This window comes from Gymnogyps californianus, chromosome 7 (genome assembly GCF_018139145.2).
Source record: "Gymnogyps californianus isolate 813 chromosome 7, ASM1813914v2, whole genome shotgun sequence".
Classification (NCBI taxonomy): Eukaryota; Metazoa; Chordata; class Aves; order Accipitriformes; family Cathartidae; genus Gymnogyps; species Gymnogyps californianus.
The window spans coordinates 14,342,580-14,359,078 of record NC_059477.1 but is presented as its reverse complement, the minus strand read 5'-3'; the positions used below and the strand labels follow the sequence as shown (position 1 = coordinate 14,359,078).

The 16,499-nt window shown below is 45.7% G+C and overlaps 1 protein-coding gene across 1 annotated transcript in view; it reads right to left on the bottom strand.

Annotated features, from left to right (window-relative positions):
• The window catches only part of PLEKHM3 (pleckstrin homology domain containing M3), a 76,008-nt gene that overhangs the window by 54,449 nt on the left and 5,060 nt on the right, over window positions 1-16,499 (bottom strand). Inside the window, exon 2 of the mRNA XM_050900449.1 lies at window positions 8,583-9,518. Within this exon, the coding sequence (XP_050756406.1) occupies window positions 8,583-9,518 (936 nt within the window). The remainder of the gene's footprint in view (window positions 1-8,582; window positions 9,519-16,499) is intronic.

Sequence of the window (16,499 nt, the reverse complement as noted above, 5' to 3'; positions counted from 1 at the left end):
AGTAAACAACACCCTTTACATCAGTCATGCTGAACACAGAGCTGTGACCCTCTCCAAGAAGATGAACAATCAAGAAAAAAAAAAAATCACTGGTGGAAACAAGCCAGGTGATAGCACATATACGTGCATACACAACATTTTGCATGTTTGTATTATGCTTATCCTTTGTAGAAGATAGCATACAAGCATGCTGCAGGTTACACAGCTAAATTCTGCCTTCCCAATAAAACTAATAGCAGTTAAGCCTCCAAATGTAACCCTGAAAAAACATAAATGTCAAAGTGTAAGCTTGCACTTCACATATATAAGTCAAGAACAACATTTCATCAATAAATCAGGACCAAAAAATACTAGCTGTGTGTCAAATGGCTGCAACAAAACTATACTTTTGGAAACTAGCTTTTTATTTGTTTGGATTTTCCCACTTCAATTTCACCAGAATATAGGTCCTTCTACCTTTAGTGTCAAATGCTGAGAAGGGCCGAGATGCCATTCTTGCCAGAGAACTTGCTCTGAGGGAATTACAAACAGCTATGAAGACATGCTTCACACACAGTTATAGTTTGTGAATCCTTTAACACATGGCCAGTTTGCGTTCTCCTACTGCATCCTTTCAACTCCTTTCTCCCCATTCCCAGGACAACAGCACTGAGGAAAAATACCATACACCTCAAGCTAATTTGCTATTCTTTCCCCCATGCCCTTATAGGATTATTCTCTGCAATATCTGGTGCTCTGCTGAGACTCTGAAGCACTGCCTGACAGAAGGGAATGGGAGCTCCCGTGGAATGACTTACTGGCAGGATTCAGTAATTCACCAGCTCTTTAGTCAGGGATGGGAACTGAATACACTCTCTGGGCCAGCTCTTGAAGTCTGCCAGCTAGGAGTAAGTAGATAATTTGAGCATAATTAATAATGGTATTCCCATTCCTACAGTTGATTACACTCATGCTTGGTTTTATATACTGAGAAGGTAGACAAGAGAACAGAGCAAAGAGAAAGAGCAGGCCAGCCATTTGTGTGATCAGAGCAAACGCTGGTGCCAGCGTCCTCAGCTGTGGCCAGGTCATTTAGCAAAAAGAGTCTCTACTTAACTCAGTTTTCATTTCTGCTCCGCAGTTAGTTTGAAGACCACTTACCCCTGCACCACTCAGTCATTTACCTACACTGAAGGCTACTTGGTTTGCTAAGTTTCATTTATTTGATACAGCAGCTATTAACATACCTAGAAATAATCAGCTCTGTTTCTGTTTGAATACACAGCTGGTTTTGTACCTCCTTTTAACATGAGGAACAACTGTGCAGTAAGCGTGGTTATATATTTTTGCCAATGCTATTTGCCTAAATTTCTTCTTGGTCACACATCACTACCTTGGGCATATGCACTATTCACATTTACGCAGCACGGGTATGCATCAGAGTGTATTGACATTGCAGAAGGCCAGACTCAGAACCTGAAACCTTCCCACCAGTTGGCCCGTGGTTTGTTCTGTAACTTCTTCTACATTTCCCCTGATTTGACCCACATGTAATAGTTCTGCCAATAATACACTGCTTTGGCATGTGACAGAAGGGGGAGAGCCCTGCCAACACACACACAAATGCCCTAGTTTTGCAGTAGTGGACCTAAAGCAGCCATTTTCCTTCTGTATTTGTCCCTCAAGGCTGCACACCTGCGTGGATGCTCTGATGCCGAGTAAACACACAGTGCACATTGCAGGTTTTTTTCCAGAGCAGCATTAAGAGGGGCTCCCTATGACGCCAGCTTCTGTGGGCCTCTAAGATTCTCACATCCTTACTACCTCTGTCAAATTTTGTTAAAACAGTCAGGTAGATTCAAATCTTACAGGGCAGGGGTAAAACAGTGAGCAAACAGCATTATAACAAAAGCTTTGTTTTCTTAGGAAACTAAATTAACAGTCATGTCCCAAACCAGCTCAGGGACCTGGTATAAACCGCAACTGCAGAAAAAGTGTTGTGCAGATATACCCTGCCTGTGTCTTTCTGTGAAGGCAAGACCTTTATTAGCAAAGGCTGGCTTGACTGATTTAAAAGATGCTAGCCCAACAAATAAAGCTGTCTCTTGTAACTCAATTCATGAGGAACCCCTGGGTTCTCCAGAGAAGAACTGGGGGGGTGTGTGTGTCTGTGTGTTGGAGTTTTCACGTCCGAAAACACTTCCTTTTGTCCAGATGTAGCTTTTTCTCTCCCAACAAAGGTGAGACTTGGACATTCAGACTCTCTGTTGTTGGCATTCTCTTCTTTAAACTTCATGCCAAAAGATTCATCAAGACTGGCCTCACACAATAAATGGACCAAAAAAATCCCCAAGCAACCAAGAGTTCTTTAGGGACAGTGGAACTAATACGTAGCACCCACAAGCCAGGAAGAAACAAGGCCAAGGACAAACGCAGAGCCTACGCTGAGAGCAGAGGCATGCTTACACGCAGCAGAATTGAGCTCATAACAGTAAAAGAAATAAGCACAAATATTTTGTGATGAAAAAAAAAGGAACATACTGAAAACCTGCAGAGTTGTTCACAGAGGCAGGTTAGAGCAATGGGGTCACCTATCCCCATAGAGGCAGCACAGGCACCCTTTAAACCTGCCAGGAGGAATATGTAGATTCATCAGCAGAGACAGCTGTATCAGCTGTTCTGCCTGCAGGGCTGAGGCAAAGAATTCAGTAAAACACCACTGAGGATTGCAAAGTGCACATCAGGGTGCAGGACAGGCACTGAACTGGCCAAGTACTCATCTAAACTGCCCTTCTAGGCAGCAGCAGGCCAACTCCAAATCAAATCCTATGAAGGGGAAAATCTCACTCTGCGAAGGTGCCAGCCAAATCTCAGGAAGGTGAAGGACCTAACTTTTACCAGCTTAGACAAGGCTAATAGTTTTCACTGCCATTTCCCCTAGTTAAGCCATCTTAAAACTGGATTGAAGAGCTCACTTACCTTACCGCTGAAGATTAAATGGCTTCTGTGATCATAACTGATCACTGATAACAGGTTTAATCAACTCAAGCAACTAAAAGAGATACCATGCGTATCTTCTCATCTTTCCCCAAACAAGAGCTGTCACATGGCAAAGCACTGTGGACCAGCAACCTTGTGTTTTGAAATGTGTAGGTCCACTGCAAATTAAGTACTTACTCCTTGCTACACAAATTCAAGTCACCCTTGTCTGGAAACCTTCCCCCCACTCTTCCCAACAAGTCAGTGGCCTTGTTTAGACATGGTGTATTTTCCAAATACTAATTTAGACATGGACGATGTTTTTTCTGCTCAGCTGGTTTTGGCGAGCAAAGAATAAGAGCTTAGAAATACCACTGTTAGCAGTGGAAGTTTACTTTTGAATCAATAGAAACAGGGCCTGAAAGTCACATACAAGACTGGAAGACTGTGGTCTAAAGTGAAGATACTTAAACAATAAAACCTTTACAGTGCAAAACACATTCTCAGGGGATTTTACAGAGTCTCAAATACAGGGAAGGCAAAAAGCTGCTGAAGTCTTGGAACAAAGAGATCAATTGAAATGAAACCAAGCACAAAATATATACAGCACTTAGAAAGCACAATCCTAAAAGCCCTGGACAGGCAAGAACAATTGTTATTTGGGACTAAAAATGTGACAAGAGTGCTGACAACCTTCCAAAGGACCTTCTGGTGTTTTATTATTGTGCTACGTTTGCTAAGATTTGTCCCCTAGTATTTTTATTTCAGTGACATGCTACAAATAGGTGCTGGGTGTGATGATAGTTCACAAAGTATTTGCTAAATTCAAGGAAGGAGCACCCATGCTTTTGAACTATCTGGATTTGAGAAGTTTCAACTATGTGGCTTTTTGAGGAGTTAAACAAAGTCAACATCGCACTTGGCTAATTTTTTTTCCTTTTTTTTTAAATCACACTTGCTGGCTTGCAAGCTATTGGGAAAATACTTTCTTTTCACTGGTGGGGGGGGGGAAGGAACTTTACTTTTACTGCACTGGGGGCTGGTTTCAGACCAGTGGGGTGAGCTAGAGCAGAGGCTGCACGAGCTGGGCATGTTGCACTGAACTGTCCCCCATCTATACACATGATCACAGCACTAGAGGCAGAATGGCTCCTTGAAAGCCAACAGCTTTCCACCTGCTGCTCAATTTAACAGGGCTGCAAGCTCAGGAAATAGCCCGTTTACTAACCTTGGCTTCTCTGCACCTAGTGTTCAGCTCAGCCAGCCAAGTCAATGGAGCCCTAATAGCAGTATTTATCCTTTTGGCAAGTGAGGAGACATGGAGAAAGCAGGGAGGAAAAGACAGAAGACACCTCAGAAGAGGAGCAAGGAAAGCCACACAGACAAATAAAAGGGTGTAGAGTACATTCTGCAGAAGGCAGAAATTCCCACATCCATTAGGACTTGCTGTCTAAGCAACAAGAGTTCCTGGCAGACACAACTGACTTCTCTGAAAAAATGTTTGTTTTAATAAAGGACAGGGAGAGAAAAAATAAAAGGTGAAAAGGAAGAGAGACATCAAAAGAACAGGAGCTATGCAAAAACAGGAGGCAAGGGCAGAGGCCGTTTGTCTTCCCCATCTATGGAAACGTGAAGGCACATGCCAAGGGAATAGCAATAGTGAAGGGTAGCTGAGGACATTTGCTCCTTACAGACCTCCAAGCGAGTTCCTCCAAGGGAAATGCCTGCCTTTCCCCAGGAGGCCATAGACAGCCCAACAGGGAGACAGGACAGCCACTGGAGTACTCACAACCAGCTACTGCTGTCTGCAAGATGCTGCACTTGCCAAACACGTTTTGATGGAAGCCACCTCATCCCAAATTTGTAACATGAACAGTCTGGGGACTTCTCTTGAATCCAGGTGAAATAAAGACATAAAAAAATAACAACACACTCCTCCCCCAACAGATCATCCTAACATGATGCATGTCTTTCATTTCCTACATATTAAAGAACAAACCACAAAACCTGATATTTACCAGCTTGGACTTGCAATCAATTTGCACTTCATATCCATTTGAAGACAACAGGTAGGTCCCTCCAAAGTCTCACCTGAGCAGATCAATGCTCACAAATGCCACTCTTTCTCAGAGCCCCAAACACTTCCCATGGGAACATCGCTGTACCCTAGCAACAGGGCAAGATCAAGGCTGCAGTTATATGAACATGCAAAGGACAGAGGAGGCTGCCATTCCAGTGCCCGCAGTTTCTAGTTAACCCCATGTTCCAAAATGTATTGCTGTTCCAAGTCAAAAATATAAATAATGGCAGCAAAGGTAAAAGTGTTTATAAAAAACATGCCTCTCCACTGTTAATCGGTGGCCTATTCGTTTATTTTTGAAATTATGAGAAATAATGCCCTGCCCTCTGCAGTAAGACAAAGAGTTAGAAATGTGGGGAAACGCTTTTGTATCTGCTGATTAAGCAAAAGAAAACTTTTTTCAAGCTGCCCTTCTGACTCCAGTGTATCAACAGTTTGTCCCTTCTGCCCCATGACTACATCTGACACCACCGCCCTGGCTTATATCACGAGTTGAAAAGTGCTAGTCAGACTCCAAGATAAACTTGTCAATAGCGAGGCACAGACATTCGCATTCTTCCCTACCTGCTTCTGAGTGTCAGCTGTTTGTCTGGGAGCAGTCCCTTGAAAAGCTTTTACTGAGGGAGAAAAGGAAAGGGGGATGCAGAGGGCATTTCAAACAGAAAAAAATCAGGGAGGGGAACCCCACAAAGACTGCAAAGAGAAAACTAAAAAAAAAACCCTGTCCCCATCAGGTCCTCCCAACAACCTTCTTTATCAGAGGTTCATTGTCAATCAATTAGCCAAGGCAGCAGGGGTCTGTAGGAAGGGGGGTAGCTCGAGAGACAATGGTCTGCCCTGTTGTATTACTATTTAATCACTTTTCCTAAATAAATAAAGCAGCCCTGAGGTGCTGTCATGTCAAGGGAATTTATAACAAAAAAACCCTTCATTTTTCATTGGTCATTACTTTTCCTTCCCTCCCACCCCTGCAGGACTAGAGAGGGTTATTACTGTAGCCTTAAGTTCCATCTTTGTGTTGCTTGCCTTTGATTCCCACTCGGACCTTGCCACTTTCTGGCACTAATTTGTCAGGCCGAACAAAGGAGGGATTTGTACCTCCTGTAAGGTCTCAATTAGGAAAGGCTTCTGCTGTATTATGTGCCATTGGGACAGGACACAAAGACGGTAATTACAGGAATTTGCACTAAATGGCTGAAGAATTCACAGCAAAACTTTTCTTCCTCCCCCCTCCTCATCCTTTTCCAAGCTTACCCCTCCCAGCAGCCCTGGGGAAAACCGCTCTCAATGCCTGCAAGCCATAATTACCAACAGCAGGCCCCTTAGGTTAAACAGCAGCCCATGCCAGGGAACAGCACAAACTGCCTGCAGGGAGCAAGGTACAAGGAGAGAGTCTCAGCTTGCTGGTGTGCCTCCGAAGTCTCCTCAGCACAAACTTTTCTGAGCCAGACAAGTTTCCCCAGTTTCTTCCAGTTACAATTAAAATTATTCATTTCTTTGCGCCATGGTAACAGCTACAAGTTCCAGCCGATTCTCAAAGACCAGCTCTAAGGGTCTCAGGCAGAGGGTAAAGGGTCTGCTCCTACAGCAAGTGCTGTGCATCCCCATTCTCAGGTACAGGGAATCCCAGTGGCTGGCTTCTCACAGACTGTCCACAACTCATATTTCTCTGCACAAGAGTGTTTGTTCAGTTTTGCAGACTAAAAGGAGACCACAGGAGCACGAGGAATGCCTCACGTGTATCAGGACAAGACTCCATGCAACCCTGACACAGTCAGAGCACCTTATTTCTGTGGGGAATACATGAGTGAGTGCAGATGAGTCGTCCCATGTTTGGGAGAGGAAATTCACCCTTTCCCACAGAAAAGTCTGCTCCCATACTATGTAATGTAAGACTAAAACCTATTTGACATTGGAGACATGCATTTTGTTGCCATCCCAGGGCCCAATCCTCTTTTTGAGGAGGTAATTGGAAATGCTCACTTGAAACTCTCTGGGACCTCAGCCAGAGGATGAAGCAGAATTATAAAATTTTCCTCTAGTGAGCTTTGAATTAAAAGAAATGAGGAGAAAGGAATGAATGTTTAATGTCATCTGGGACATTACCTTAAAATGAGGCTGTTAATACTGCTATCTTCTTGAGTTTCACAAGGCTGTCTGCTGGGTAACACACTGGGCTGGATTCATCTTGGGGATATTTGACCCATTCCCAGAGTCTCCCTGCAGTTTTCACTCTCACAACTACCCTTAAAGGTAAGACATGACCATTGTCCAATAGCGTTCAGGTAATCAGAGTTATCATAGGACCCAGGCACCTTCAGTTTCAGCAGTAGTTTGGCACATAATTACTCCTAGAAAAAATGGACATAAAGTCACACAAAGAGTTTGTGGCCAAGAACCTTCATGATGCTCCGGCTACCAGGTGGGTGCCTGTGGAGAGGTGAGCGGGAATATCACCTGTGGGTGACTACCAAAGAGGGACAAACCCAGCTGCACCCTCAGCCAGTTCTGAGGGCAACCGAGTACTTCTGGGGCTCAGGTCTCCCCTGGAAAGGATTCAGGCCAGCCAGCAGGTCCTGGGCCCACAAACACCACTCCAGAGCCATGTGTGGTTCCAGAGCAACAGGAGACCTCCACATCAGACCCCCACCCCAGAGCAGACTGGGGAGGAGGCAGGACCCTCACAACTCCCATAACAAAGGACAAAAATCCTCCAGAAAAGCCGTTTCTGACACAGCTGACAATTTCTAAGTGAGCGTAACTAAACCCAGACAGAGAGTATAGTTTAGGCACAAGGTGCCCAAATTTGCTCCACAAAGGTGCCCTTGCTAAAGTAAAAGGACAATGAACTGCATTCACATGGGTCCTCTCTATTTTCACTTAATTCCCAAACTGGATAAAATCATGATCTTGCCTAGGACTAGAGTCAGCAGTCAAATGAACTGAAATTTACAATCAGATGTAGAAGCCTAAGCTCATGTTTTCACCCCTGCCTCAAGGGAATAACCGAGCGGACGAGCTCGTGCCTGAACCTCAGTGCTAGAACACACGTCGCCGAACGACAGTGTTTCAGGGAAGCATATACACTTTGAGGAGTCTCCCCAGAAGGCCCAGAGCTGAAACTGAGTTCCAAAAATGACTTGGAGGAGACACAGTAACAAAAGGAAACAAAAGTGCTCGAAGTTGGAAAGTTGCATTGTATCCAGAATTCAAAGCCCTTTGATTCTGGACCACCTTTCCAGTGCCCTGAATCAAGAAAACAGCTCGGCCACCCTGTAAGGCAGCCCTGGCCCATGTAGTGCTTTACGTGCAGGATCTAATGTTGTAGCACTGCTCATCAAATGCAGGCGAATCCCTGAACATCCCATAGGCTTTTCTCCACATTTTACAGATAGCAAAGGCAGGCTAACACACCAAAGTGTCTACGGCCATAGTGAGAGGCAGGTAATGGCTGTGTGCTGCTAAAACACATACATGCTCTTCCAAGTGACTTTCTTCTCCTGCAGAAGGCAGTGGGTGCAGATGCTGCAGCCTAGTTGCTTACCTGCACACTTGAAGCTCTGAACTGTGAGCCCTCTCTCTAGAGACAGCGTGGTCAGGATGCTCAGGAAGCTGGTGGTCACAGACTGGCGCTTGCTCTTTCTAAGATCGTTTCCAAAGGGCCGATCTCCAGGTTTGTTCCTAAGTGTGACCTGTGGGTTCTGAGTTAGACTTCTAGTAGCATTGGCTGCTGCTCTCAGTGCCTCCATCCACTCCTGGGCCCTCTGACGGGTCTCTGCACGCAGGCGGAGGACATCTTGAGGAAAAATGACCTGAAAGCAAGAGTCACAGCCATCCTGAGTATCTGTCTGGACCGACAGGCACACATCGACATTGTAGCTCAGCAGAGGATCTTCATCAAGCCTACCCGGTTGGAATGCCATGAGATAAGACCTGTTCAAGACAAAAGTAAATGCCTTCCAGTTATTCTGGACAGTTAACCTATAAAGAGTCCCTGATTTGAGAATATTTTGGTACTCTTTAGTGTTTTCAGTCAAATGCATGGATAGGAAGAGCTCCATAGGCTTCTCTAACAATCCATTGGTTTGAGAAAGGTCACTGTTATTTTCAGGCTTTGGCACATTCTCCAGTTTCTCCTGCTGTCTCGTGAAAGCAGGCACAGAAGCACGCACTGCTTCCCAGAGTTTCTGTCCCCAGTCCAAAGCCTCCCATGAGGATTCCGCCTTCAGCTGTAGCTGTGAGTTGTCTGACAGGACCGCGTCCACCACCTTGGTTTCAATGCAACCAGTAACAGTGACCCTTTGAAAATGCATAAGTGGATACACAGTGGGAAGAGTCTGGTTGCCACTGCTGTCCAAGCAATACAGATACAGTTTGTACGGGGAGAGCTCAGCGTAACAGGTTTGCCAGTAGCTGTCATTGTCTCTTCTAATTTCCAAGTATCCCTTCTTCAGAATATTTGCGAACATCGGCTTGTGTTCTGGAGGAAACAAAATGAGAATGTTACCATTAATTCTTTTTAAATAATTGTTTCAAATTGCTATGTCATTCTGGCTTATACGTCTCTCCTATCCATACATGATATATCTGAATATATCACAGAAATAGCCTTCACCCAATAGGTTATAATTATCAAACACAAGCACTGACTCTACATTTGAGCCAACGAGAATACAGCACTTTTTTACACAGAGGTACCAAAACACTTTACAAAAAGGGGACAGGGAAACAGAGGGACAGGGAAACAGAGGGACAGGGAAACAAAGCAATTTTCCTGAGATTATCCAGGAGAATAGTGACAGAGCAACAAAATACCGCGTCTCCCCAGAACCTAGTCCAGAAGAGTACAATATTACCAAGTAATCTATTGCTAACTAAAATAGATTTCGACAGTGAGAAACACAAACAAATTAAAACAACATCTTCCCCTCCTGCCCCCCTCTTTCCCAGGCTCAACTTCATGCTTTCACACACAATCCCTCCACCTCCCCCCTGTCCCAAGCAGCACAGGGGGAAGGGGAATGGGGGGTCATGGTCAGTTCCTCTCTGCTGCTCCTTCCTCCTCACACTTGTCCCCTGATCCAGTGTGGGTCCTCTCCAGGGGCTGCAGTCCTTCAGGACAAACCTGCTTCTGCATGAGCTCTCCACGGCCACAGTTCCTTCAGGAAATCTCCACCTTCTCCAGCATGGGGTCCCACATGGGGCTGCAGGGAGATACCTGCTCCACCATGGTCTCCCCAGGGGCTGCAGGGGAATCCCTGCCCCTTCTCCTCCTCTGACCCTGGGCTGCTCCTCGCACTTTTTCCCCTCACACCGCCATGCAGGACTGTGCCCTTTCTGAAACGCACTCTGCCAGAGAGGCCCCACCTGTGGCTGACAGGCACAGCTGTGCGCCGCCGCGGGGCCGCTGGAACCGGCTGGAACCGCCCCACTGCCAGCACCTGGGCACTGCGCCTGGCACCTGGACTTGCCCAGGACACAGGGAACGGAGAACTGTGCCCAATGACAGCAGTTTCTTACCATGTTTCAGCACGACCTGGGACCAGATCATTTTGCACAGCTCCGTTTACTAGAGAGGAGCTTTGCTGATTTATGAGATTCAGGCTCAGGACCAGCAGACACGACCAAAAATGAAAAGTAAGAGGCTGCCCAGACCGAAACACGTATATCTAAGCACCTCAGCACTTCAGGTGCTTCGGAGCAGACCCCCTCACAAACCTTGGCCTAAGGCAAAGTCGAGGGGAATTTTCTTCATCCCCAAAACCCAGCCATACACGAGTCACTCCAGGCACCAAAGTGATATGAATTTAAAAGGAATTATCTAAAGCATTGCTGAGTTTTAAAAAAGGTTTCCATGCAAAATTTGTTCCAATCTGATTTGCACCGCTTTAGCCACCATTAATACATGCAAACATCGTATTTTTCACCTTGGGCTGGACATGTGGTTCTACGCAATTTTTGTTGGTCCCTGTATAAATTCAGTGGCATTCACTGTTACACTCTAACACCTACTTTAACATTTGGCACCCCAAAACAACCAAGCCCTGAGGAACAAATTCTTGCTCCCATTGACTTCTACTTCACCTTTCCAGTCAATGTACCTGTGATGGGTCTTGACTTACAGTGGCAAAATTAACAGACACAAGTGAAAAAGTTTCTGCCTCTGGTTGTCCATCTCCCTTGGAGACTGCTATTCCCAACGCAGGAGCAAGGTAGCCACCTGGGAACAGCTCCTCATCCACTGCCCTGCACAATTAGGTCAAAACAAAATCAGCATCAATTGACCTTAACGTGCAGCGTTGCAAACCGCAACAATATAGGAGCTGTTTCACTCATGGTTTCTGCCCTCGGGCTGACAACTTTTGGAAGAGGGATAGGGTAGACAGCTGGAGGCACAAAATATTTTCAGCATCTCAGCTTAACCAGTTCCCACTCATGTAACAGGCCACGCTCTAAGAAGTTTTAGACATGATCACCTCCGAGTATACCTAGGATGTCTTCAACGCAGAGCTAAGAGAACAGAAGCATCTGGGCTTGATGAAGCTTGGAAACAAAGAGCCAAAGATGAGCCTGTATAGAAGTTACTGCATCCCCATCTGTACTGGGCTTCCCAGCTAATACGGCCAGCATTTCTGGCCAAGCTGCTCTCACCACTGCTGGCTAATGGGTGAGTCTGTCTATCCTCCCAGGGGCACAAGGAAAGTCAGGGACTACGAATATTTGAGGGACTTAGTTACTGTCCAAGGGGCTTCTGATACCAACTGGTGAGAAAGTAGAACTTGGGCTGTAACCTACAGTCTAAGGAGATGCTCCCATCCTTGGCTGAAAGCATCGCTGTAGTTGGTTGTGAGAATTTTGTGTATGGGCAGGAGGAGGATTCAGGACAGTAACAGTGTAAAAGCTTTGGCTAGCTCTCCAGTGAAGACCAGCTTTAAGGATTTATAAGGATTAAGCAGACAAGTTTCAGTTAATGAACATATATGAGAATTAATTGTTTGATGTACTTAATGTGAGTATGCAAACCTCCTGAGGGTTAAAAAATGGAGGAAGGATGCTACCTCCCATCCACACTAACAAAAAGGATGCACTTAGGTTTCACCTTGCCAGCTCAGCCTCAGCTTCCCCACATCACCCACATACTCAGAATGGAGCCTGCATTTAACACCATGTTCAAAGCACTCTACACATTACCTACAGAGATTTCCTGCATATATGACTAACATCATAACAAAATTTAAAAATTGCTACTTTGGCACTAGGTCTGAAAAGGTGGAAAAGAAATCAATATAACTATACCTTGCGCACAAATAGGCTACTCAAGAGTATTTCAGCTAAACATGAAAACTGAAAGCCTAATCTAAAACTCGAAATTGTAGAGAAAAAGCATACTTTCATAGCCCAAATGGACAGATACACGTGCGTGCACACACACACTAAAAGAGAAACAATTTTGTTCACCGTACATCTCTGGCCCTGACATTCATTAGTATTTCTGCGCTAACTCAAAAGCCATTAATTTCTCTGAAACCCACACTAATCCCTTTGTAGTGCAGATAATGGGCAGCCATTCTAGAGTCATCTTCCCTTTCTATTAATCCAATCAGGGAGGCAGCGCTTCTGCAGCTCCAACTGCAATCTCTCTCGCTTCCATCAAGTACAGATGACAGTTCAAGCTTCTCCATAATAAGACAACTCGTAACCTTCCCCCAGCCACCCCTCCTTCATCTGCACCCAGGTTTGCTTGTCTTTTGTTGAGTTAGAGAAAGGCTATCTCTCCCTGCCTTTCACAGAGGCACCCCCCTCTCCCTCCTTCACCCGACTCCTTCCCTTCAAGCTCCTGTGAATCGGCTCTACTGGCTCTCACTCTAACTGGGACAGAACCAGCAGCCAACTTGATTAAAATTCAAATGCCTTGTATTGTTTAAGTCAGAGTAATAGATGCTGGCAGAGACAGGTTGAATCCATATGCTACACATACACACCTTACAACCCTGTGCTCCTTTATCTCCTCAACATGCAGTGTGCCAGATAATACCTTTCCACTCAGAGAGCAAATGCTACCTTGTCTCCATCCACCTTCCAAACAGAAGCTGCATCTCTTTTCCTCCCTACAGAGACAGGGAGAATAAATTGAGGAAGAGTAAAAAAAGGTAAATAATCACAGTAAATGGCCCACGCCTGAGCCATCTGGAGTTATAATTTCATGGGAAGAGGGGGAAGAAGGCAGAGGGAAACAAAGAGAGACTCAGCAGCTGGGGACAGGGCAGTATCTTCCTCAGCGTCTCTCCTCTCCTTTGGGAACTGCCCACTCGTCCCGGCTAGGAACCCTGCACCGAGCACACACCTACCCCTCTTCACACTTGGGGGCAGTTGGTGCAACCAGCATTGCAGGAGAGGGAGCCCAAATGTTGTCTCAGCATGTCCAGAAGATATATGCTCTTGAACAACTGACTGTACTTGCATCCCTGTTGGAACGGCAGGAAAACTTGCCCTGTTTTCCACCACTGAAGCATTTCTGATGACAGTAATACCAAGTAACTTGGAAAAGAGCAGAAGTAGAGACACCTAGTTTCTGAGGGGTTTGTCTCTTCTCTTGAGGTGGCACTCCTCTCTGAATTCTCTAATGTTAAGAGATGAGCTTAAGTTACAGAGTTTTTGTCAATAGTCCTCCTCTCTGATTTCCATAGAACTTAGCAGACACTTTTGGGATCTAAAATGCTCTCTAATTGGGTTGGGCTAGTCACCTGCTTGGTGGGGTTTGCTAGATGAGGGACAAACTGTGCCTCAGCCAGTGTGACTCAGATCCACGACGTCAATTTCCTTCCTACTTAAAAATATTGTCTTTTCTTCCCACACATTTTCCCATCTTGCTCTGCAGGTATATCTCTTTCAGGCAAGCATATCTGATTCCACTTGGTCCTGAAATAATGGCGTTGATATTTAGCCACAAATTTCCAGCAGATGGCTGTCCTGGAGCCAAATCTGGCTTTTTCTCCCAACGCCACCTCTTTTCAAGGGACCGCTACAGCAACGGGACTTGTAACTAGGTAGCAGTGTGCATTAATTTATGTAAAGAAACAGCATCTCTCCCCACCAGAAGGGCATTCACTCTTTTTCATCCTTAGGCTTAGGGAAAGCAAAACCTGCTTTGAAAATGTTGAACTTGCAAACTCTTAATTTTAGATTTATGCATTGCTAGTGAGGTTGGCTTAGCTGTTCACCAAAAATAAGCTCCTCACTGAATGAACTGCCTAAACAGATGGATAAAGAACCTGAACAAATTATTCTTTATGTCTTTCCCTTCAAGTGTGGCATTGTATGAGAAACATACAAGAAACTCTGCTGAAGTCTAGAGGATCCCGGCTGCCCAGCCACTCCATCCAATCCTTTTTGCTCCTCTGCAGCAAGTCGAACACTTCTATAGTGTTTGCTGAGCAGACCACGAGCACCCTGTGCATACTGACACAGCACCTGTGCCAAGGGGGCAGCGGAGAAGGAGGCTGGATTCAAAGTGCAAGACCAACCCAGAACAGCACTGAACTCTGGCAGAGACAGAAGTATAATGAGTTGAATGAGATGGTTACCCACTACCAGCTAGGAGATGCACAAAATAGCAGCACTTGCAAAAGAAGTGAGAATATCAAACGAAGATGGATTTGCTGATTTTTTTTATAAATTCACTCAATTCAGCTTTAAAAAGAAGGAAGAAAGGGTATAAAGTGACTGTTAAAGCTACAAAAGGGTCAGTTCACATTAGGAGAGTTAGGTGACACCACTAAGGGAATGATAGCAACTAACCTGAAAATTCAGTTATGAAAATCATCACAACATCACTGGAAGCAATCAGCACTGCCCCAGGAGATGAAAACTCTGTTCATTAGCTTTATGGAGTGTCGTAACTCCAGAGCAAAAATCTCCATAAAGAATAACTCTCCCAACCAGAACAGCTTCACAACCAAACTCATCAGTGCTGTTTACTGTAATCTTCCTGCACTGTGAATTTATCCACTGTATGTGAGCCCCTCCCATTGCCTCCCACCGCACTCCCCTCTCCATCACTCTGCACCCTGCCATAGCCTCCCAGGAAAGGGAGTGGAGTAAGTCACTTTTCCCTCCACTCGAGGCCGCTGCCCAGCCTAGCCCCCTCCGCTGCTGCTGGTCTCTGCCAGCCCCCCGTGGCCCTTCCAGCTTGGAGGGTGCCCAAGCCCAAGGAGCAATCAGGAGCAAGCCTGCAGAAAACAAGTGCAGCACTCCCCGAATTAGCCAGAGGGGCTAGTGGGGAAGTATCATCCAGCAGATGAGTTGAAGTCAGGTGATCCAAATTATACTCCCATTTGATCTTGGGCAAAGCGCCTCACCTCTCTTTGACCCTCACCCTCCCTATCCTTACTGCATGATGTATTTAAGCTGTAATGTCCTGGGAGAAGGGGCTATCTCGCGAGATGCCCAGACAGTCCCTGGCATTTGTGGATCCCTGCAGAGGAGGGCATCCAACTTGCATTCTATTTTAAATAACATTTTTGCCTCCTCAAATCTTGGAAGGCCCCAAATCTCTGGAGTACAGCTACCTTTTTCTTGGCTACCTTTTAACACTGAAAATAAATTGGTCACAGGAGGGGCATCAGTTCTCCAGCTGGCTTGATACCTCTGGGATTATTTCCAAGTGGTTTGAGGCTTCCTGCTCTCCAGAAGGGAAGGTGCAGAAGTGTTGTTTCCACACATCTGCCTCTCAGATAGCAGCACCATTATCTTCTGCACAACACCACAGACCTATAATGTTCTGCCATCCCAGTGGCAATTAACGGCCAGGTCTGCCCTGGCTGTGTGGCTTCTACATACCACAGACAAAACACAATGCTACGGGGGTGTTTTGCGAAATCACAAATGGCAATTAGGCTTCAGAAACCTCCGTGGTAGATGTGTCAGGACAAGGAGCTAGGCTTTACCTGGCCATCACTGGAGGGGAAGCATGAAGACTGCATGTCACGCTTCCAATATTTCACATCTCTCAGGATCTCTGGCCACCTCCACCTCTGCAGCAGCTCCCGTACCTGGCACACCTCCCCCTCCCAGCTAGCTGTCTTTGTAGCTCCTCCCTGAGCAGGACAACAGCAGCAACTGATGGCACTGCTGTCTGCTGCTTTGTGACCCACCACCACAAACCTGCTCAGCACACTGATATGTACCACTAAATGCTGCATGAGCCAATGTCACAGGCACAGAGCTAGTACCAGCCACCACTACTGCTGCCGAAGGTGAGGATATCTGGCAAACAAAGAAAACACCCTGACATAAAATCTGTGTGGTCACCAGAATAAGAGAAAGCAGCGCTGTAAAATGACTCCTCAGAACTCAAGGATCGCCCCCAGTCCCCAACCTGTGAATCAGCGGTGTGTTGCTGATGAATACAGATTTAGATGTCTTACCTCTACAAATACACACTAGAAAAGTATGTAATATG